The sequence below is a fragment of the Phalacrocorax aristotelis genome, chromosome 10, assembly GCF_949628215.1.
Source record: "Phalacrocorax aristotelis chromosome 10, bGulAri2.1, whole genome shotgun sequence".
NCBI lineage: Eukaryota > Metazoa > Chordata > Aves > Suliformes > Phalacrocoracidae > Phalacrocorax > Phalacrocorax aristotelis.
The window spans coordinates 26,726,367-26,749,059 of NC_134285.1; the positions used below are offsets into that span (position 1 = coordinate 26,726,367).

The following is a 22,693-nucleotide window of genomic DNA, read 5'->3' on the forward strand; positions in this document are numbered from 1 at the left end:
GTGCACTAGGCTGCATGGGTCGCAATTAAGCCAGTGTGATGGATACGTGGACATCCCTATCTGTGGTGATTTAGGAAGGGGGACTGAAAACAGATTTCATTGGAAAATCTTTCACAGAGTGCAGCATTGTTGCGGCACCTTTTGGGCAATCGAGGAGTGATTCATTCTCTGCCTTCCTGGCTTGGCCTTGCTGTTTGATTAAGCTGCCAATTTTACACGTTTGTATGCTCTACACTCAAAGCACCTGCTCACAAAGGGAGTTCTGTAGGTGGACAGGAAGGAAGTTGAGTGAGGTCTGCTCCTTAAAGAGATGCTGGGAAAAGAAGAGTTGCTAGTACAGAGGCTCTGAATTAGCCCTGAAGGCACACAAAGTTGTGTCATGAGGGGTAAGTGTGAAATAGGTTGTGTTTGGTCATGCTAGCGTGGTGGCTCTGTCCCTCTTGGCTGGTCTCTGATTTGAGCATATCAGGAAGACCCTGTGCTCATGATCCTCATGGTTAAATGCTGGACCCCATTGCATTGCGCCAAGGGAGTTTTTCAGATATGAGAAATCTGCTTTGCTTTCTGACCTCACCATGAAGACAAATTTGCCCATTTTGTATGCAAGACTGAAAGCTGTCTCGTAGCAGGTTTACCCTTACCAAGAGCAGGCTGGAGCTTCCCTAATACTATTCTCATCTTATAGGAAGTTAAAACAGATGCATTTAGTCACCCCTGTGGCTAGAGGTGGAGGGAAGAAAGAAAGGACTTGTGTCCCTGTAATGTATGGCGCTGCGTCTGTGCACACAGGACCGTGGTGCATGTACGAAGGGCATGTCTGTACAGGCTAGACCATGAATTCCCAGACTTTTGGGGGCCTGTGGTATTTGCTGAAACCCAACCTTCATCCACCTACAGCTGAGTCCTGCCTTTCTGTCGTTCTGGCTCAGCTGAACAAGGCACTCTTGGCAGCCAGCCCAGCCTGTGTGACTGAGCTAGCAGCTGGTCTTTAGCTCCTTTTAGATGAGATTCTCTTCTCCTAACCCAATCCAGATTATCCCCCACTCCCTTTTGTTGACCTATTTCCCTCCACGCTGTGTATCTTTTGCAAAGGTGAGCTTCACCGTTTGTACAGCTCCCTTTTCCAGGGCAGCTGCAGTGAGCTGTGGGAATGTGGTGAAAATACCGTGAAAGGCAGCTCTTGTTTCAGAGAACCACTGCCTAATTTAGGTTGGGAGGGACCTTTGCAGGTTGTCTGGCAAGGCAGGCTGCTCGGGGCCTTGTTTGGTTGAGTGCTGAAAGCCTCCAAGGATGGAGGACCCTCTGTCTCTGGCTCTGTCCTAGGACTTGGCTGCTCTCAAGGAAGAATCCTTGCATATTAAAGTCATTGTGCATTTAAAATAAATTGACGATGTTAACAGTGTAAGAACATTGAGTTTTAATGCAAATTAAGATATTTTCTTCTACTCCCTTTCAAATCATGGATGCCTCCTGAGTTAAGTGGATGCTTATATCTGTCCACCATGGTGGGGGAAGAGGCTGGGACTCTGTTTTTTCAGTTGGGCTTTTTTTTTTTTTTCTCTCCCCCCCCCCCGTATGGGATCTGTGGCCTAGGACAACACAAGGAGGGAGCTGGGAGGGATTTGGATCTGTTATCCCATTCAGCACACATGCTTCCCACTGCTAGCTTGTGGCTGCATGTGTGCTAGGAGAGGAAGATATATGGGCTTATGGAACACTTTAGGTTGGAAGGTACCTGTGGAAGTATCTGAGCTGATCTCCCTCCAATGAAATCTATTTTCTTAATTGTTTCTGTTAGCATGCGCAGTGAGTAGGTGCTCTGCCAGCCTGAAGAGTTGCATGGTCCCTGTCACACTGAATGCGACCTAAACAGGAGGAGAAAGCTGTGGTATAGTAGAGTAGGCAAGGTGACAGCAAGTCACTCTGGTTACTTTGGTGTTTTGGTAACATAGCGGGTTTTATTTGAATACCATATCATTATTATTTATGTATGAAAACCACTCTTAATTCAGGATCAGTGCCAGTTCTCTAATGTTCATGCTATACTTGTATTACTCTGTGCATTATGTCGTGTTTCTAGAAAATGACTACATTTAAAAGAGATTAGAACCAGCAATGAGAAATGGCCACTTGCTAATTGCTAAGTAGTTTGGTAGGAAAGTGTGGTGCTTGGCTTTGGGTGGGCAAGTGTGCCTGTGTGAGTCACAGGCAATTTTTAGAGGGAGGTCGGTGGCTTTTGGTACTGCAGTTACTTAGCTGGTTGGACTGGATCCAGATCTCATTAAGATTTAATTCATGACTGGTTCTTAAGGAATCTGGATCTCACAGTAGTCTCAGCAAAAATCTTAACGGGAGGTGACTCTGAAACTTTTGACTGCGGTCTCTGGCACCTGGCTCAAGGTCCTGTGGACCTTCAAAATGTGCCGTGTCATCCAAGCATCTGGTTCTGGCTGACCAGTGTGGACACAAGCTGTGATGCCTGAACCCTCATGAGGAGTTTGGGAAGTCGTCCAATGTGGGGCTTGGGTTCCATCAGTCACATCCTCGAGGAGGGCGCTTTGCTTTGCCCTGCTGGCACGTACCATGTCAGGGATGAGCCTGGCCCCCTCCTGACTGTGATTTCTCCCCTCTCCTAGGCTTGAGGACAAACGTGGGACAATGTCGGAGGCGCGACACGATAGCACGAGCAGTTTACAGCGGAAGAAGCCACCATGGCTAAAACTGGACATCCCGGTGCCAGTGCCCATCTCGGTGCCAGAAGAACCCCAGCCTGTGCAGGTACAGAGGCTGGGGGCAGGAGGGAGGGTCTGTGGAGCTGTGGAGGGGGTGTGCAGAGCCCCACTGTGCTGAGAGCATGGTCTCCAGCAGTCCTGGCTGAGAGAAAGGCAGCATGTGATGGCAGGTCACAAGGCATGTGAGAAGGGGCAGAGAAGTTGAGTAAATTTATGGTCAGTAATTAACTCCCCCTTGAAGGGGATGTAGGAGGGATTAAGATGGGTTGCCAATGTGCTCAGATCAGTGGATGTGACTGTTTGGATGTGGGGATTGCGAAGAGTGTCCCGGCTGGGGGATGTGGGATTGGGGTATTCAATCAAGCATTTAAGGGGACTGGAGGAGTGAAGGGGTCCTAGACAAACATGGGGCCCTGAAAGTGCTGGAGCTCGTGCTGAAATGAGCAGGGAATGAATCTGATTTATGAATAGCCAAGGTAATGTTAGGGTTTTGTCTGTAACAGCAGAGAAAGAACCGTTACTGGCAACACAAATCTGTTACCAGCATGAGGAACATCAGAAAATCATGTGGGCTGAGAAATAAGCGATATTGAAAAGTGGTGAAGTAGAGGTGGGGTGATAGGTTAATCGGAACTGTGCAAAGTAAGTAAAACATCTGTATTTGTGCTGGGAATAGGAAAGATAACAGGAATTTCTGCTACAAGGTGGCAAAAACTCTCATGTATGGGTGAGACCTGGGTAGGATGATTGCTGGCTGCTTATGTGACCTTACTGCGGGAACAGAGAGTACCTGCACCAACGGCAGAGCTGGAGGGTTCTTACTGCCCAGCTCCATGGGTGGGGTGCAGTGCCTGGGTTCATTTGCTTATGTGCAAGAACGGTTTAGCCATCAGAGATATGGAGGGTTATACAGCTTCCCTGGAAGGGAGTTGAGGACAAGCTTGTCTTAAGAGGGATAGAAAGGAATGGCCTCTTCGCCATTCCTTGATCCAGGGACTAAAATCCACTTCAGTTATGTCACAGCTGCCAGATAAGTCTTGGTCCTGGTCTTCCCTTGGAAGGAAAGTGATCGGGGTTCAGTCTGCAGGGATTAGAAGTGGAATGCAGGGTTTTAACAGTGCAAGTTGAAAGCTTCCAAATCACTTATTTAAGTCTTTGATGGATATTCTTACCTGAAATCTCTAAATTCAGCCGGGCACTTCTGGAAAGACACTCTGTAGTTATGATGGAAGCTGGCGGAGGTGGTGTTCTCTGGGGGTCTAGTGTGCACAGCACAGGCTGTCAGGATAAGAGTGCATAATGGGCTCGTTTGGTTTATAACCTGGGTATCTATGCATTGTTGTCACATAAAACGTAACAAAGATGTAAGATTAGTGGAAATCATTACCTTTCCGGGCTAGAGGGACTGGAGTAGCAAGTATAGTCTTGAGGCAGAGATAGTGTCTGATCAGAGAAACAGTTGATTCAAACTTCACTTGCCAGAGGGACAGTCTGCTGAGCCTGAGCCTGCATTTTACAAATGGGAGATGGTGTCTCTGCCAAGCTGATGAAAAATTAATCCAGAGCAGCCCTGGTGAGGCAGTTGTTTGAGCTGAGAACAGTTTGGTGAGTTGTGTAGGTGATGTTCAGCCAAGGCATGCCCGGAGCTTTCAGACCTGAGTGTGTCCAGACAATTAGGTTATGAACAAAACTGCTGTGGCTTTCCCAGCTGGCTTAGTCTGCACCAGGCAGCAGCTACAGCACAGACCCACCCACTGCTCTTGCAGGCTTTTAATGCAGATCCAGAGTCACCTATGAAGCAAATCTCACTGTGCTTCTCTTCACCTTGTGATGTGGTCCAGAAGTGTGTGATCTGGGTTCCTTCTGCCTAGAAAAAATCTGGGAGGATATGTTGGAGGAGCTCATTCCATCTACCAATGATGTCAGCCCATGGGCCAAGCTAGAGCTGAACTGAGATCCACTGCAACATGCAGATGCTGCCTCCTTCATGCTACCTGTTCTGTTCTGCAGAGCCATTCCTGGCTACCATGAACACAGTCCTTGTTAGCCTGATTTTGCTGCCCAATTGCATGCACCCAGCTTGTGGTCAAGGTGTTGGGTGGCTGTTGAATTGCTAATTAAATGTTTCACAACCTGACTGGCCTTGTAGAGCATCACTCTTGAGAACACTGACTCCCCTCCTGCTTTTCTTTGCAGCCAACAAGACGTCAGGCCTTTCTGCGAAGCGTGAGCATGCCTGCTGACAACACCCGTGTGCCCTCCCTGCCTAACGAAGTGAGGAGACCAGTGCTACAACGACAGACCTCAATCACCCAGACCATCAAGAGGTGAGACACTGAGTTCACGGAGCCTGCTTTAGTGGATTCCACCATCCATTGCCATCCTTTATTTGTGGATTTATGGTCCTCTGCTAGTCCCATTGCCTGGCACTTAAGTGGCACGCTGTCACAGCAGGATTAGGTTGTCTCCCTTGTTATCTATCATGAGGTTGCAGAAGATGGTGGGTGCAGATAGGTCCCCAGTATATAAGCCCAGTGGTGCTATATAGCCTGTCTTTAGTAAGTGAGGACACAAGTCCTGGGAAGAAAATTGTGGTGATCAGGACAATGAGTGGTTCTTGCCACTCAGAGACAAATTTTTACTGACCCCACACACCGGGAGCTGGCTGTTTCTGAGTAACAGGATGCCTCAGGCCCTGATGTTTAGCTGAGACCGTATGATGTGGTGTACTGGCCTTGCTTTGGTGCGGTATGTGAGAGCATATGGTTGCTGGGGAGGCAGAAGCCCATCCTGAGCAGTCCAGGGCTTTCAGCAGCCTGACTGCTAGTACTAGCTCATTGGCAGCTTCTTGAGATGGCTATGAGGGGTGATGGAGGGTAGGGAGAGGCTGCCCTGGTCCTGTCACCCATGCCTTCACAGAGGGTTATCATTTGTCCCCACGACCCAGGGTCTCTGAGACATGGCCACACAGCTGGATGCTCCTTCCCTCCCTGTGGCAAAGGCTTATCCTAGTTTATCCAAAGGGAGTGGCTCTCCCAGCTGCTCTCCTGAGATGCCTGTCTTATATCCCTGGCAGTGTGTCAGGCCTGCCTGGATCCCAGGAGCATCCCTGGAGCTCCACAGCTCAGGCCACTTTCAGCCAGCCAGGCTTTGTCCACTCACAAAGGAGCAACTTTCTAGCTATGGAAGAGACTGACCTCCTACACAGTGTTTTCATTTGCCTCAGACGTTCCTCAGCTGCCTTGGTGGTGAAGCTCTCTTGCAGCAGCTCTCTGTGATCCTGCTTCTTGTGAGGTTGCAGAGGCTGAGCCATGAAGCAGTGTCCACTCTTTTCAGGGCTGTAGGCAGCTTCTGGGCCTACCTGAGGCTGTCCTTGCACACCTAGACTGCACCTTCCCTCACCTCCCTGCCTTACCCCCCTCCCTGCGAGGACAATTAGGCAAGAGGACAATTAGGCAAGAGCATGTCAAGAATGAGGGGATGCCCTGGGAGGGCACTGTGAAGGCCCTGACAAGAAGCATTGTGTGGGAGGGCCAGGGCAGCCTTCTCTGCAGAGGTCTTCACAACATGTAGCTTGTGTGTAGGGTGGAGAGGTTGGGGAATAGCAAACCACTTTCGTGCTTGAGGAACAAATTTGCCCCCAGTGCTACTACACCACAAGACAGACAAGGCATATGGAGCTACAGTGAGTAAGGAAGGGGTGCTGGAAAGTGGTGGTGAAGCTCCCACACACTGAGGGATATGCTAATGGCCTGCCTAGCACTGGGGCGGTGGGCAGACATGTGTGGCTGTTGCACCAACAGACCCTGTGACATGTCTTCCTCTTGCCTGCTCAGGCTGTAATGGAAGTGCTGGCACTCAGGTTGGTGCCTGTGCCCCTGCCTGTGCTTAATGGTCTGTGTAGGCATTTTGTAACCTGAGAGTACATGCAATCCCATAGGGAGTGGCCCAGAGGTGCACAAATGGTTTTGGAAGCCCTGTGAGTCTCCTGCCCAGAGTATGTATGTGGGGGGTTCAGCACTATTTGCAGTGCTGAGTTGTCTTATGCAGGCTGCTGTGCAGCATGGTGGGTGGACAAGTCTCTTCCTCCTGGGGGACTTGCAGTTTGTGGGCATCATCTACACAGAGCTGTGGGATGTGGGTAGGAGAGCAGGTGCAGCAGCTGGAATGACTTTCTAAGGGGCAGAACTGCAGGACATGCACACATGACATGATACTAGCAATAAAAGCGCAAAATAAGTGGATCAGAAACAAGAACAGGAAACTGGAAAGTACCAAGAAAATGCCTAAAAATTTGTGCTCTGTCTAGCAGAGCCTAGGATGCAATGGAGAACTGCAGACCATGCATCCATAAAGGCTTCTTGGGGGTTTGTTTTGTGAGCAGGGAGGCTGACTGCCAGTTTTTCCACTTAACACAGTCCCCAGGATGCACAGAATGTGAAACTGTTCTGACAGCAGGACTCCACACCATCCTATTCCCTGGGGATACAAATCAAGTGTGAGCCTAAGGTTAAGCCTGTGTGGTCCAGAACATGGTGTGGGAGTGATTCATGTGCCTGACTATAGGCATCTAACACCACTTCCAGTCTCCTGGGGTGTCTGAGATGTCCATGCAAGGCAGCAGGTACAGCACAGATAAGACTTGTGCACCAGGCAAGATCCTCCCAGGGTCAACCAGAATGGGCTCAGGTCACTTCCAATGGCATCAGACACCCGTATCTAAGCAGATCATATCTTGGCCTGCGGACAGCTCCATGGTTTCACACTCCGGTGTCCAAAGCCAGACAGTGGGGTCTGTAGCTGGATGTCTGGGCAGAAAAAGGCAGATCACAGAGGTCTGGGGGTTGAAGGGGATTGCAGTATCACTGGAATCTTCAAGAGCAATGACAGACACAGGTGCAGATACACCAAAAGAATTCTCCAGCCTCCTGGGTTCAAAGATGGTGTTGTGTGGCTTGAGTTTGGTTGCTTCTCTTAGGTCATGCTCTCATCTGGAGGCCACTGTCATGTGCAGTGTGGCACAACTGCTGCTGGTGGGGCTATGGAAGGAGACAGGGAAGTGCTGGATGCAGGTCGCTGCTCCTCTCCACAGCCCTGTAGGCTCCTTCCCTTCAGCTGTCTTTTCTTTGCAGCAGACAGGTACGGTTTCAAAGGAGTCAGACCATGCCCATTCATGGGCACCAGGTGGGCAGGAGTTCCCTGAGAAAGCGGCAGTCCCTGCCCCGATCGTTTTTCAGGTACTGGTAGCACTGAGTGTGAAACCCACCCCTGCATGTGTGTGCAAGGGCTGTTGTGAACTGCACAGATTCTGGCTCTTGCTGGGACCACATTGCCTTCCCAGGGCTGGTCAAGAGGCCTACAAACAGGCAGGAGCAAGAAAGTTCATGTGTGCTTCTAACAAAAACCAGTTGTCACTCCTACTAAACATGTAGGCAGCTGTCAGTAAGTAGCATGGACTAACAAGCTGTCTACCTGCCAGCCTCACTCCCTCCTGCCTTTCCTAACAAGCTGTCAACCTCCTGGTGTTCACTGTAGCTAGAATATCTCCCCAGGGCAGCCACAGCACAGCCTGCCTTTGCTAGCATCAATGCAACATGTAGTGTATGCATATGTTGGCCACAAAATCTCTTTGGGGCAGAAGGGGAAGGAGAGGAAGCAGCACTGCACAGATGCTAGTCATATTGGTCCAGAGAGGGCTCAGAAGCTGGTGAACGGAACAGAGCATCCACTCATTCCCTGTTGACATCATGGCTTTTTCTAATCCAAATATGACTGTCTTCTTTTTGAGGTGGAGGTCTTCGTTTACTTAGCACCAAGGAGATGAGCCACTCCAGGAGTCCAGGGCACAATGGCCCATCGACCACCACCCCAAGACTGGATCTCAGTAAACTTTCAAATCAGACAGACAATGTGACTTTTTGCATGGCAGGGACTGGACCTCATGCCCAGAAGTCCGTTCCTGTCCCACCTTCGTGACTGCTGCCCTTGGCCAAATGCCACTCTGGCACTATGTCCACCTCTGGCAACTGCTTGTGTTTGGTCTTGGGCTTTCAGGGCTGGTTAGCTCAACGTGATAGAAGAGCAAGAGTTGACCTCTGATGTTGGTTCGTTGCTTGTTACAGTGCTCATAGGAGTCTGTAGGACATGGTGGGGCTCCCCAGCTGGACAGGGTGTTCAGCATCTTTCCAGGGTGTTCTAGATACCTGAAACTCTGTATTCAGCTCTCCTGGACTATCTTGACTATGATCAGAGAGTAGGACAGCTCTTCACCTTGCTCCTGGACCAGTAGTGGTCTCTGGCAGTTCAGGAGTGGTCCCCACAGTGCAAAACAGCTGTGGTGGTGGTGCTTGTCCTTCCAGGTTATCAGGAGCACAGTTTCAGAGGGCTGAGGTATTGCTGTTGGCACAACAGGCCATTCATCAGCAGGCTCATATGGGCGCAAATGACCTTCAGTCCTCTCCCTTTGAGGAGTGGCCCCATGTACAGGCTTGTCACACAAGGTCACCTTGATGTTGAAATATTGGTTACAGCAGTCTATGAGAAACCCTCTGAGTTGTAAGACTCTTTTGTGGTGTCTGTTGTGCCTGTGCATGTACGCAGCCAGAGCATTATGTCTGTGCTATAGCTTGGTTTGGGTCTCTCAGGCCAGGTGCTGACCCCAGGCCCTTCTTCTCTGAACAGAGACAAAGGTTGCTCTGAGGAAACACGGGTCCGTGGTAGTGGAGCAGTGCTCTGAGACATGCATGTAGCCCCGCCTCTGAGGTCTGGCCCCTATTGACTTGCTGGAGGCATTTGGAGCCATTTGCATCAGTGATGTCACTGAGATCTGGCAATGGCTCATGTCACCTCATGCCTGCTGAAGGGTCTGTTCTTGATCATTGGGAGAATAGGGAAGGCTGAGGGCAATGCCTGGTGGTTTGCATCTGGAGATTTTAACTGGGAAGGCTGTGGGTTTCAAATACACATCTTTTTGCATGGTGGCAGGACACCTTCACCTGTTGGTTGATGGTATTTTTGCTCTGTAGGGTGCAAAACACAGGACTAGTTTCCTGTCTCCAGTCCACTGACTCAGTTCCCCTGGGTGACCCGATTCTAGATTTCACTCAGCCTTTACTTCAGTGTATGTTTTAATACTCCCTTTGTGATCTGTGAGGCGTTGCTTCTCAGCAGCTGGAAATCCTGCCCCTAAGCAGGGGGTCTGAGGCCAGGGTTTTGGGTTTGGCTTGAAAGGACTTTCAGGTTTCAACACCTGGGCCAGGCAACTGTAGCTGACACAGCTTGTCATCTTCTGAGGAAGGATTAACCACAGTGGGAAAGGCTTGGCAGGGCTGCGATTGATCTTTGTAGGTTTAGGGTACCAGCTGTCCTCCAGTATTTGAAGTAGGTTTTTAGTCTGACTTATTCCTCTCCGCCTTCCTTGGGATTTTGCTTCTCATCCACTGCTCTTCTGTGACAGCAGCCACTTGGCAGCAAACCCACATTGTGGCTGCAACCTTGTGCTCCTACTTATGCAGCCAGCAGCTTAGAACTGTCCGTGTCTGCCTTAGCAGAGGTCAACACCATAGCAAACATTTGCCATTAATGTTACCTTTGAGGAGGGTAGAAATTCTGCAGCCTGAGATGGAGAAGTTAGGGATATCCTGGGAGTGTGGGGGGAGGCTGGGAGAGAACAGTGAATTCTGCTGGCTCTTAGGAGAAGCTACAGAGCCATGAAACAGTACAATTCCACCTAGAGCTGGTCTGAAGATGGTAAGTGTTTTCAATAGATGTTGTTTCAACAAGTTGTTTTCTGAATTTCTGTTCCATCTATTTTTCTTTCTTTTTAGAAAAAACTCAGAACAAACTGTCCTTTACACACAGTGAATCTCTCTTGTAATTTTTCTTCTGTCTTAAGAGACAGAATGCTTTTGACACTTGAATGTTTCTGGCCAGCATCTGTCAGGTTGCTAAAACCAGCTGAGGACAGACTGCAAGATGCTCATGGGGAAGAGTTCTGCCCATCTTTGCATTGGGGTGGGCTGGAAGTGTCCACCATGGGTTTTCTCTTCTCATGTGCATAGTCCAAGCAAACAATGCTTCTTTGCACTTGTATGCTGGCATCTTTCAGAGGCACAGCGGACTGGTTTGGGGTGAGCAAAGAGAGTGACGCTACTCAGAAATGGCAGAGAAAGAGCCTCCGCCACTGCAGCCTGCGGTATGGAAAGCTGAAACCTCAGGTCATCCGGGAAATGGACTTGCCCAGTCAGGACAATATTTCTCTAACGAGCACAGAGACTCCTCCTCCACTCTATGTCGGACCCTGCCAGCTGGGCATGCAAAAGGTGAGTAACCTGGGACAAAATCAAAGCCATCATTTGAGTTTCCTGCAGAGTGTCTTTACCACTTTGGCAGCTGTGACCTATCTGCAGGCTTAGCTCTGCCTGAACATGCCTTGGCTCCATGCTCAGACACTTCTCAAGTCTCAGATACAGTTTGGCAGACTCCCTCCTTCAGCGGCCTCTCTCCGGTCTCATTGGCTAAGATCCCTCAGCTGTTTCAGTGATAGGCTCAGAGCCATGTTTGTCATGTGGTGACTATGGTGGTGATTAGATGTGTGCAGCATGTCCAAACAGCTCTCATCTTGGGCTTTTTGATGCCATTTTGCAAGGACAAAATTCTGTTGTACACAGAGTGGCCAGCATCCTGGACCCAAATACACAGTAATGGGCCTGGTGTCACCAGGACACTTGCCTAGTGGATCCTTGTCCCAGGCAGAATGCAGGCAGTAGCACAGCTATTGTCGTCATAGAAACCTGATTATGTTGTAGGACTTGGAAAAGCGTCTCTTACGTCAGCAGTACTACAGCTCTGCTCATGGGTCCTCAGAAATAGTTTTGAGTGCCTGCAAAGGGTATCTGGTAGCCCTTTACTCACTACCTTCAAGTGTGACCCCAGGGGTCAAGACTCAGTCAGGCATATCCAGTTACCAGCACTTCTGAACTAACCTGCAATATCCCAGCTCTTCCCTTGCTCAATTCAGTGATAGTAATTGATGTGGTTGATTGTTGTGCAGTAGTGAGCACCACTGCAACCTGGGCAAGTGGGGAAACAAATTCCTTCCAAAGCAGGTTGGTCTGTGACCTGAAGCCTGGCTGCATCACTGAAGCAGGGGAGAATATGGTGCATCTTTCAGTCAAGTTTCACCTTGTTGTGCTCTTCCCTGTTTTCTTACTAGCTGAAGTGTCTTGCAGTTAGTCTTTGGTCTCAGGAGACTCAGAAGTATTGTTGGGCTCTGCGTGGGCTACGTTAAATCAGAACGTGGTATCAATAGGTGTAAGGCCATAAAGCTTCCTGCTGAGCGTGCAACTGTGGATTAAAAAAAGCTTGTAAAACATTAGGATAAAGCATAGAAGTCTTATGGAAACCACAGCTGTGATGATGTAAGGACAGAGGCAAGGTTTGTAGCTGAAGGCAATATTTCCATTAGGTTGATTTGGATGTTTGGAAGAAGTGAGAGCTTCGGCTTGAAGAGTCCCAAAGTAGGACTGGCAGCACCCGGAACCTTGCTTGCTTTTTCCAGCTGTTATAACTTAATTAATGGAAGCAGAGGTAAATATATAGTTAAGCTTCAACAGGATACTGTTTAAGTCCTGGGCTGTACAGTATCAGAAGGGAAACTAGCTGGAGAAAGACCATGACTGTTTTCAGGGATTTCTCACACTCCTGTTCAGACAGCACATTCTCTTGACTGTAGAGTTCACTCGCACAGGACATGAAGGAAACCTAGAGCTTAGGAAGGGCGGAAGGAGGTTTGGAGACTCATGTGAACATCAGGAACATTCTGGGTGAAAATAGTCAATACCAACAAAAGAAAAAGAAAAAAAAAAGGGCAGGAGGAGAGGTTTGAGGGCTTAGGTTTGAGGCTTACAACTAGGGCTTAGCTTGCAACAGGTTATTCCATATCTCCCGATTGTAGAATTACTTGTGGATCTAGCCAGCCTGGTTCTTGGACAGTCCCAGGAGCCAGGCCACTGTCGTGGTCTCATGAGGTTTGCTTGGAGGGAGAAGGGTTTGGGGGTGAATGGACTGATGGGCTTCTTCTCTTGGCAGATCATAGACCCATTGGCCCGCGGCCGAGCTTTCCGTATGGCTGATGACAACGATGGCTGCAGCATCCCCCACACACCAATCACGCCAGGTGCCGCGTCGCTCTGCTCCTTCACCAGCTCACGCTCAGGGTTCAATCGCCTCCCACGACGGCGGAAACGGGAGTCTGTTGCCAAAATGAGTTTCCGAGCAGCTGCGGCTTTGGTAAAGGTACTGTCTGTGGGAGGGCAGGGACTGGTCTAGTGGCAGGATAGGGCTCTGCCCTGAGAGAAGGGTGAGAGGGAAGGAGCTGCTGAGCAGAGAGAATGGGGAGAGCAGTGGTGGAGGGGAAGAAACCAAGCCATCACCTGTTCTGTTTCAGCCATGTGTCTAGGAGATAGGATTTGCAAGAAGCAGGGAAGATGGCTAGGTTTTGGTACAGGTGTTGCTTTTCCTTTATTGGCCTAGGGGCTTTGATTCCTGCAGCCAGCAACCTCAGAACGTTCCAGCAGGTCCAGTTCAGCCTGCCTGGACCTCTGAGTTGTCCATCTGCACCTGGTCAGCAGCCATGGAAGAGCAGAAAGCTTTTACTATGCAAGTCTCTTCATTCTGTCATGTGTCTGCTTTCCTGGGCCCAGTGACCTTTTTGCTGTGTCTAGTACCACCCGTTGCTGCAGTTTGGTCAGAGACATTGTACAATATGTGGTAGAGGAGCATGTTGCAAGTCTCACTTGCATGGGAGGTGAGCACTGTGCTTTGAGAAGTGGGGTGAGGACACCTGTGAGTCTCACCAGGAAGGTGTCACACATCAGCAGGTCCACTGTGCTCCACACACAAGCATGAACCAGCTCAGCACTTGGGCTCCCTGTGTGCTGGTTGAGGTGGCCCTGCATGTGCCTGGGGTTCAGGTTTCTGGCAGTGACTTGATGTCACTTTCTCTGGCTACAGGGGCGCTCTGTGAAGGACAGCACCCTGAGGAGAGCTCAGCGGCGCAGCTTCACCCCAGCAAGTTTCCTGGAGGAGGACACGGTGGATTTTCCAGATGAGCTCGACACTTCTTTCTTTGCTCGGGTGAGGGGCACTGGCCTCAGAGGCAGTGCAAGAATCTAGGTGTGGCAGGACTGTGTGTTGCAGAAAGCAGCACTGCTTTCTGCTAGGGCTGGTGTCTCAAATGTGATGCTGGCTTCTTCTGACGGGACTTCCGTTTCTCTGCCCAGGAAGGAGTCCTTCATGAGGAGCTCTCTACTTATCCAGATGAAGTGTTCGAGTCGCCATCAGAAGCTGCAATCAAAGATGCTGAGGTGAAACCTCTGGATCAGACAGATCTCACAGGAGGTGCCTTGGACAAAAATGAGCTTGAAAGAAGCCACTTGCTGCTGTGAGTATCTTCCTGGAAGCTGCCAAAGCCTAACATGGGGTGGCCAACCAGTTCAGAGTGGAACCTCCTGCATGGGGGAAGCCAGGATCTGAGTGCCTGTGGGTGCTTGGTGGAGAGCTCAGAGAGCAGTGCAGTGATGGGTTTTCTTTAAATCCAGCTTAAGACCTCCTGCTACCTGTGCATGTGAAAGGTGACCCTGAGGCCACCTCTACAGTCTCTCTAGTAACTTCCAACCTCACATGATATGTTTCGGAGACTGTATCGTGCCTTGAGGGAAGACACTTTAAATCAGCTGTGAGGATGCTGGCGGCCCAGCCTTCAGCTATGGAAAACGTAGCAAAGACGAGAAGGATGTTGCCATTGCCACAGTCACCAGGAACTGTTGTCTCGCTCTAAGGAGCGGTGTGAAGCATTGCTGAGTGTTGAGCTGGGTTACATTCCTCACTTGAAATGAGAGAAAGGTGTGGCATTGATGCTGAGAGCCCTACAAATATGTGGGTGGTACTGTATTGTATGCCTAGATTTTTTCCACATGAGTAACTGGTACTGAGTCGTTTCTGAACCAGCTCTAGCTTAGCTGGCAGCTCTCCCCAGCAGAGAGCTCTGCTGGGTGTGAACATGGATCAGACAGGGAGGTCCTTGTTGTGGTTCTGCTGCTGAAGGCCCATCTTGTGGGGTTGGCACTTTCCCTTCAAGTGTTTCCAAGAACGTGACTCAGTCTTAAGATAAGAGGAAGCAGCAAATGGTGTGAGTTCATTGTCACTCCTCTGAGATGGTCTCAGTCTTCTTGGCTCCATCTGGATCTCCTTAAATAGTTTTATTTGTTGAGGAAAATACACGTCTTTCACACTTTAGAGAACTGTTATCAGAATTATAGTTGGCTGTCCTTTTAGGTGGCCAGGTGTTTATTTTGGCATAGGCTGATAGCCCAGCACTGGAAATATTGGGAAGCAGAACGTCCGTAACACAGAAACCGCTTGAACTCTTGGGGAAAGAGCAGACTGCAGTGGAATCTGCACTTTCTGTTGGAGAAGGACTTACCAAGGGGAAGTTGGGACTTTTGACTGTATAAAAATACATCTTCTGCAAGGTGCAGTATTGAAAATAGCTGAAGTTGCTTGTCAATACTTCAGAACTGCATGATCTCTCCAAGTTTGTCAGCTGGTTTCTTTGACCACTTCTGACAACTTTTGTCTTTGTCCAGAGGGGGTCATTTAGGAAGCCAGAGGAGGTAAACCAGATTAGAGCGTGGGTCAGGGACATGCCTGCTACAGTGTTAGATGGTGAGCAAGGGTGAAATGGTGGGTAGGTTTTGGGTTTTTTTTTCATCAGGGTCTGAATGCTGCAGACCTGACCTCCAGACTGCTGTTTAAGAGCAAAGAAATAAAAAACCATTGGAATATGGTAGAGACTTACAAAGCAGGTACTATTCACCAGTAGCTTGTGCAGCGTTCATAGCCCTCTCTATTTTGGTAAAAAAGCCATTAGACAGTTCTGCTTGGGATTTTTGTGTGGTGTTGAAGCCTGGTTTTGTTGTTCTCCCAAAAAATGCATGCATTGGTGCAAATAAAGGGAGGAATGGAAGACAGATTGTGAGAGGTAACTGGCACAGCTTGCAGGACATGACAGTGTCACTTCCTTGGTCTGGGAAGCTGCTTGGATTCCTGCTCTTCTCTTCTGTCCCATTTGGTGGGCATGGGGGTTAGACTTGTCAGTCCAATCACAGTAAAGTACTTCAAGAGTGGGGATTTCCACTGCTGGGCTAAACTACATTTCTATTTCATAGCAGAGAGCAGAGTAAAAGGAATGAAATAGGGGAGGAAATAGATGTGCATGAGGCTGCAGATGTGCCAGCTTACAGCCTCCCCATTTTATCCTGTTGCTGAAACTCTTCTTTAAAGCCTTGAGAGCTCCTTGTCAGTGGGGCTTAGTTTGGCACAGCTGCCTTGTGCCACCTTCCGCGTGTAGTCCTGTGCTTTCATCAACTTGTGCTGTGTAACCGTTTGAAGCACAGCTTCCACTTCAGGGCACCTTGTCTGCCATCAGTTGCTGCTGAGCCCAGCTGTGGTGGGACAGACAGGGGGTCTGCTGCCACCAAAGACCAGGGAAGGGCTGGTCCCCATTGCTGTGCCATGGAGAAGGAAACCATTGCTGTCCCACTTTTCATTGCAGCCCACTGGAGCGAGGCTGGAGGAAGCAAAAGGATGGGGCCCTGGCACAGCCCAAGGTCCGCTTGCGGCAGGAGGTGGTGAGTGTCAGCCCACAGAAGCGTGGCCAGCGCATTGCCGTCCCCGTCAGGAAGCTCTTTGCCAAGGAGAAGAGGCCGTATGGCCTGGGAATGGTGGGGAAGCTGACAAACCGTACATACCGCAAGCGCATCGACAGCTATGTCAAGCGGCAGATTGAGGATATGGATGATCACAGGTGAGAGATGCAGTCATAGAAGGGGTCCCGACAAAACTAATGAGTGAGTGATTGCTGGTGCCTCTTGGTGACTCAGGTCACTGCCTCGGGGTGGTTGGGTGAAACCTGCTGCTGAGACCCCCCCAGTCTGTATCCCTGAAGTACAGTGCAAACTGCAGCAGTCAGCTGCAGCATGTTAGCATCACTGTGCACTGGGAGCTCACCCTGCTCCTCAGATTGCTTTGGGTGTCTATCTCTGCTACCTGGAGGGACTGCAGGTCTCTGCCCCACCACTGTGGTGGTGATGAACAGGAAGGCTTAGGTATCACTGTCTCTGATCATTCCCCGTAAGTTATTACTTCAGACACACAGCATGCTTTGGCATGTTTTCTCGTGGATGTTTTATTGGGAAAGGGTGGCTTGTCCAGTGTAATGGGGGAGTCAGAGTAAACAGAATTGGTTTGCCAGCAAGACCTTGGGTCATTGCCTCCAGGCTTGCACATCCCTAGGTGATCCTGGCCCTGTACCCCAGATTCTGCCAAGGTCCCTGGGGAAAAACAGCAGCTTTTCTCCTGTGTTCTGTGAGTAGATGTTATATGCCTGGGTTTCTGCCTCTGATCTTTTCCCTTTCCCTCCATCCAGGCCTTTTTTCACTTACTGGGTCACCTTTGTGCATTCTCTCATCACCATTCTCGCTGTGTGCATCTACGGCATTGCCCCTGTGGGGTTCTCACAACATGAAACTGTTGATTCAGTAAGTAAATCCCCCTGACTTGCCTGGAGTGTGACTGTGTCTCAGCCTTCAGCTGCTGGCTCTTGTGTCGTGGTCTTCAGCATATTGGCTACTTGCCCGAGGGCCTTGACACGATGCTGGGACACCTTCTCCCCCTCCTGCAGTAACATTGCTCTTGACATCAAATTATATCTGGCATAAAGCATGGTGGGCTCTTTGCAGGCTATCATTGTATCTGTGCTGGGAGCCCTTCACACAGCTTGTTCCCCTCCTGGTGGAGACTAGAAGGATATTCGTGGCAGGGAAATAATTCAAACCTGTGTTAAGTTTTTGCAACAGTTGCAGGATTTTGCTTCTGCCAGAACTAAAACTGACCTGTCTGAGAGCTGATCTTGAAGCCTTTTGTAGCCTTCCCACATGTTGTTAAAGGTCTCTGGGGTACATATCCCCACAGCCATATCCCCACTCCATGCAGGGGATGCCCTGGGGAGCTTCTCACCTATGTGTCTGACAGCTTTCAGAGCACTGTCAGCAGCACCTCAGCCTATACTGCCGGCAGGTGCTGCTTATACTTCTGAGCTGCATGGAGCCTCAAGCCAGTCCCAGGTCTCCAGGCCCTCGTATTTCTTGAAAATTGAAATAGCCAGAGATAGACATTTTAAATGAAATCTTAAGATGAAGGTCCCTGGGCCTTGATGGTGGTTTACCTGTGATCCTGGAAAAGGCCAGTTTCAGAGAACTGTGTGCCCAGGCATCGGCTGTGGGGATTTATGTTCATCCTGGGTACTGTTTTCACCAGCCCCCGCTGCTTGCCCTGCTGACCCTGTAGGCAGGAGCTCATGGGGCTCTCACTTTTTCTCCTTGCAGGTCTTGCGAAACAGAGGGGTTTATGAAAACGTCAAATACGTTCAGCAGGAAAACTTCTGGATCGGCCCCAGCTCAGTGAGTGGCTGGGACTGTTGGTAGGCTGATGGGGGACTGTGTGCTGCAGCCATGCCACCACAGGGACTGGGGCCCTCCACTGCTTGGAGCTTGGTGCTAGCAACTGCTGTTGGTTGAACATCCCATAGGGCCGGGCCGTCACTGACAGGGTGCAGCCTGTCCCAGCCCTGACCACCATGCAATACAGGCTGCCAGGATGGGATGGACCTCGGCACTTCTGCTTTGGACTCTGTTCCTACGAAGCCAAGCGTGGGGCCAGAGAAAATGCAGGAGTTATATCATGTGTGACAGCTTTCCTGATGCTGTTTCCCCTGGGAAGGACTGCCATGTCCCCAAGTTTCCTTTCCTGGCCACAACGCTGGCCTTTCTGGGGCCATGGACAAGGAAATCCCTGAACTTTTGTTCTGGGCTTGCCTTCTTCAAAGCAAATATTGAGAGTATGCCTGATGTGTGTTAGGCTGCTTCATGCAGGACTTTTCCCTGGTCCCTTGAGCCCTGATAGGGGTATCCCTTGCAGTTCCCCCAGCCTGCTCTGTCCCAGTCAATCATAACCTGCCCCTTGGCTGAGTTGAGCGTTTTCATCTCTGCCAGGAGGCCCTGATCCACCTAGGGGCCAAGTTCTCACCGTGCATGAGGCAGGACCAGCAAGTACACAGCTTCATCAGCGCTAAGCGGGAGAAGGAGAAGCACTCGGCTTGCTGCGTGCGGAATGACAAGTCGGGCTGCGTGCAGACCTCAGAGGAGGAGTGCTCGGTGAGTGCGGTGGCCCTTTTCCTGCTGTCCCTGCAGGCCCAGGGCCACTTGTGTTGATGCTTCTCCCACCCTGGGCTTCCCAGTGACATCTCTCCTCTCTCCTGCAGTCCACATTGGCTGTATGGGTGAAGTGGCCCCACCACCCCAGCACACCAATGCTGGCGGGAAGCAAGAGGCAATTTGGGTCTGTTTGTCATCAGGACCCCAGGTAGGTCTGGCCTAGGCCAGCTGCCATCCTGCGGGGGTCAGGGCTGCTGTGACAGTAGAGTCAGAGAGGCATGGAGTCCCAGGCCAGTTGATTGCTGGATGGGACAGCAGCTGCTCTGGAGACCAAGGGACACGGGGGCAGTGATGTCCCTGCCTGCCCCAACATCTGCAAGGGAGGCAGAGGCAGAGTATGGTGATACTTCTGCTCCCCCTAGTCTCCATTGTTGTTGGCTGCCCACCTGCACAGTGGCTTACTGTCAGCTGTGGGTGCCTTCCTCACCCCTCTCCCCCTCCTTACCTGCTTCCCTCACAGGCCCCCTTCTTGGGGTACAGCAGTCACATTCCCAGTGTGCTTCTGCCCCAAGGGCCTGCCAGCGTCTGGCTGCCACGACACAACTTTGCCCTCCGTCACCATGGACTGATGTAGGGCTGGGACCGGCCAAATGCCCACATTTGGGGTTGTGCCCACCTGGAAAGGAGCCAGTTTGTTGCTGGGCAGCTGCGTGCTCTCGGATGGCTGCCTTTGTGCTGAAGCTGTGATCTCTGCTTGCTGGAAGGAGGCTGTGGCTTTGATCAGCACTGCCTTGGCTGCTCTGATGTAGCATGTCACCAGTTCCTTGCCAGGGACAGAGAGGAGCTGTGGGAATGCTGCCTGGAGACAGGGACAGAGTGGTGGCTCCCTGGGGGGCCTCCCTGCTGCTGGTGCTGGGGAAGTAATTTATTGGGGTGACTTATGCTTTCTGTTGCTGCAGGGTATGTGAGCAGCCAGCCTCAATGGAGCCGCATGAGTGGCCGGATGACATCACCAAATGGCCGGTGAGCATTGCCAGTGGCACTGGGCATGTGTGGGCAGTTGGAATATGGCATTTGCATCCCACTGTGCAGAGCCACAGCTGTGTTGGTGGAAGGGGTCTCTGGTGCAGCCTCCTGCTTGTTGTCACAAACACAAGATCAGAGCAGCCATAGTTTTGTCTGGCCAAGGCTCAAAGCCCTCCAACAGAAGTTCCCCTGTGCCAGCTAAAGCGCTGGGCCCTGCCAGGCTAAGAGGGTGATGGAGACTAACTCCGCCTCTGGGCTGTTTTCATCCCTTGGCAGAAAAGAGGTGTTGTTTGAGGCTCAGGAGGATGGGGTGTCAGGCACCATCTTGCTGTCAGAGGGAGGCCTTGGGAGGCCTGTGTCTGTGGGACTGGCTTCTTCCCAAGGGCCTGTTTTGACTTTACCCAGGCAGCAAGCAAAGCCGTGGCTGTCTGACTGCAGCCTGTTGTAATTTTCCAGATCTGTACAAAAAACAGTGCTGGGAATTACACCAACCACCTTCACATGGACTGCGTGATTACAGGCCGGCCCTGCTGCATTGGGACCAAAGGAAGGTAATGAGTTTTACCTGTATGGAGAGGGGGCTGGATGTTGGGGTGAGACACAGGGGGCCCTTTTCAGGTTGTAGATGCAGCTGTTTGTCCTACTTGTCCTTCCCGTATGCAGTCCAGAGCCCTGCTGGGAAGGGGAGTTGGACAGGGAGCCATGATGGGTCTCCCAGATGGAGCTGGACTCTGGGATGAGCAGGAGGTAACAGCCAGCCTGAGTCTTCAGTGCAGCAGGGTATCTTGCTCAACTGGTGCTGCAGTTTGGAGGGACTTGGATCCCAGGGGATTCAATACTTCTGCTGGGAGTTCTGCACTCTTCCTTGGGAAGGGCCAGCTTGATTCTGACAGGCTACATTGGCCCTGGTGTTCCTGAGCACCCAAGGAGATGCCAGGAAACAACCTGCTCTGGGTTTGCCAAGGAGGAAGATGCTGTTCTTCCACATGGTGCTCCTCAGCTTGAGAAGTTACCCAGTGCTTGGGCCTGGCTCTCCTTGCTAGGGAGGAAAATCAGTGCTGCCCCAAGGAGTTTCTCATCCCTGAAAGTAATGACTAGGACACTCTTGGCCTAGTCCCCTCTTTCCACTCTGTTAGCTATGGAGGCACAAGATTCTCCCAGCTCCAGAGACACAGCTTCTCCAAGTTCTGGTGGTTCTTTCTCAGCTGTAAATAGCTCAGCTTTAGCACTTCTTTTGAGTCCCTGTATGCAGGGCCTTAGTCTGTGGAGGTCTCAGGCTTGCCTGTGGGAGAGAAGCAGAAGGGATGTATGGAGAGTGGCACTGAGCTCAGATGGGTATGTATTAGTGCATCTGTTGCAGAGACACTGCAGTGTGTCAGGGGCAGCTGAAGACATCTATTCTCACGAACAGGCTTGGGATGAGACAAGGGGGAGTGGGTGGCCCGGGAGGGCACAGGATGGTCCATTGTGCCTTCCATGTGTGACTTGTTCCTGTTTTTGGTAACTGTGCCTCCTCCAGGTGTGAAATAACCTCCCGGGAGTATTGTGAATTTATGCGGGGCTATTTCCATGAGGAGGCAACACTCTGCTCTCAGGTAAGTGTGGAGTTGTGGGTTTGTTTGGCCACCCTCCTGCCTCCTCTTCCCCTTAGCAGCCTGGCAAGATCAGGGAGCAGCTGTGCTGCAGTGTCGGTGGAAGCCCTGTGTGTTCTCCCACCCTGAGCCCAAGGGAAGTTGCTGTTCCAGTCTGTAGTGGCAGAGCTGGCTGCATCTGTCTCTCTTTGGAGATCAGTTTGGGACTTGGGTTGGCAACTGCGAAAGCCCAGCACAGGACCACTGTGGAAGCAGCATGAGGATGCACCATTACTGCTCCGTTGGCAAGGGAATGTGGATGTCTCAGTTGTGCATTTGTCAGGGTGAAGAATGAAGACATAAAGCTGCCATAGGGAATGAGTGGGGCTGTGTGTGACTTGGTGATGGATGCATGGATTAGGACTTGGTAGAGTGGAGAAGAGCAAGGAAAGCCCTTCTTTCAGAGCTAACTACAGTCTCTGCTCTGGCCTTAGTAAGCACCCCTGCTGGCTAGCACTCTCCAGCACACCTCACAATCCCACTTCTGCTGCCGTAGGTGCACTGCATGGATGATGTGTGTGGCCTCCTCCCTTTCCTAAATCCAGAAGTACCTGACCAGTTCTACCGCCTCTGGCTCTCACTTTTCCTCCATGCTGGGTAAGCATAGGTATAAAACTTGCACCATCTGGGTGGGGGAACCCTCAACCCTGGGATTGCTGTTGAGGGTTGTTCTGGCAGTTCCTTTTCCGGGGGACAGGACAGGGCTGAGCTGTTGTCCCTGCTGAGGTTTACCATGCTGTGTTTGCTGGGAGGGATATTAGAGGCGTGGGCAAGGCCAGACCAGGAGCTCTCAGCAAGGCTTCGCAAAGAACACCAGCGCAGGTGTGACTTTCAGTGGCTGCTTCTTCAGCTCCTGTACTCTGAACTTGGCAGGATCCTGCACTGTCTGGTTTCAGTCTGTTTCCAAATGACGATCCTGCGGGACCTAGAGAAGCTGGCAGGATGGCATCGCATCTCTATCATCTACCTGCTCAGTGGCATCACTGGGAACCTTGCCAGTGCAATATTTCTACCCTACAGAGCAGAGGTG

At 50.8% G+C, this 22,693-nt stretch overlaps 1 protein-coding gene across 6 annotated transcripts in view; it reads left to right on the top strand.

The window, feature by feature from the left end:
- Positions 1 to 22,693, top strand: part of RHBDF1 (rhomboid 5 homolog 1) — a 38,927-nt gene that overhangs the window by 14,651 nt on the left and 1,583 nt on the right. For all 6 annotated transcript variants that reach the window (XM_075106144.1, XM_075106140.1, XM_075106142.1 and 3 more), the window contains 16 exons: positions 2,637 to 2,778; positions 4,929 to 5,059; positions 10,840 to 11,053; positions 12,822 to 13,028; positions 13,746 to 13,868; positions 14,015 to 14,175; positions 16,348 to 16,599; positions 17,221 to 17,332; positions 18,179 to 18,253; positions 18,845 to 19,006; positions 19,114 to 19,214; positions 19,966 to 20,029; positions 20,489 to 20,583; positions 21,552 to 21,627; positions 22,160 to 22,260; positions 22,537 to 22,690. In XM_075106144.1, coding sequence (XP_074962245.1) covers positions 2,659 to 2,778; positions 4,929 to 5,059; positions 10,840 to 11,053; positions 12,822 to 13,028; positions 13,746 to 13,868; positions 14,015 to 14,175; positions 16,348 to 16,599; positions 17,221 to 17,332; positions 18,179 to 18,253; positions 18,845 to 19,006; positions 19,114 to 19,214; positions 19,966 to 20,029; positions 20,489 to 20,583; positions 21,552 to 21,627; positions 22,160 to 22,260; positions 22,537 to 22,690 — 2,148 coding nt within the window. In that variant the 5' untranslated portion in view covers positions 2,637 to 2,658. The remainder of the gene's footprint in view (positions 1 to 2,636; positions 2,779 to 4,928; positions 5,060 to 10,839; positions 11,054 to 12,821; positions 13,029 to 13,745; positions 13,869 to 14,014; positions 14,176 to 16,347; positions 16,600 to 17,220; positions 17,333 to 18,178; positions 18,254 to 18,844; positions 19,007 to 19,113; positions 19,215 to 19,965; positions 20,030 to 20,488; positions 20,584 to 21,551; positions 21,628 to 22,159; positions 22,261 to 22,536; positions 22,691 to 22,693) is intronic.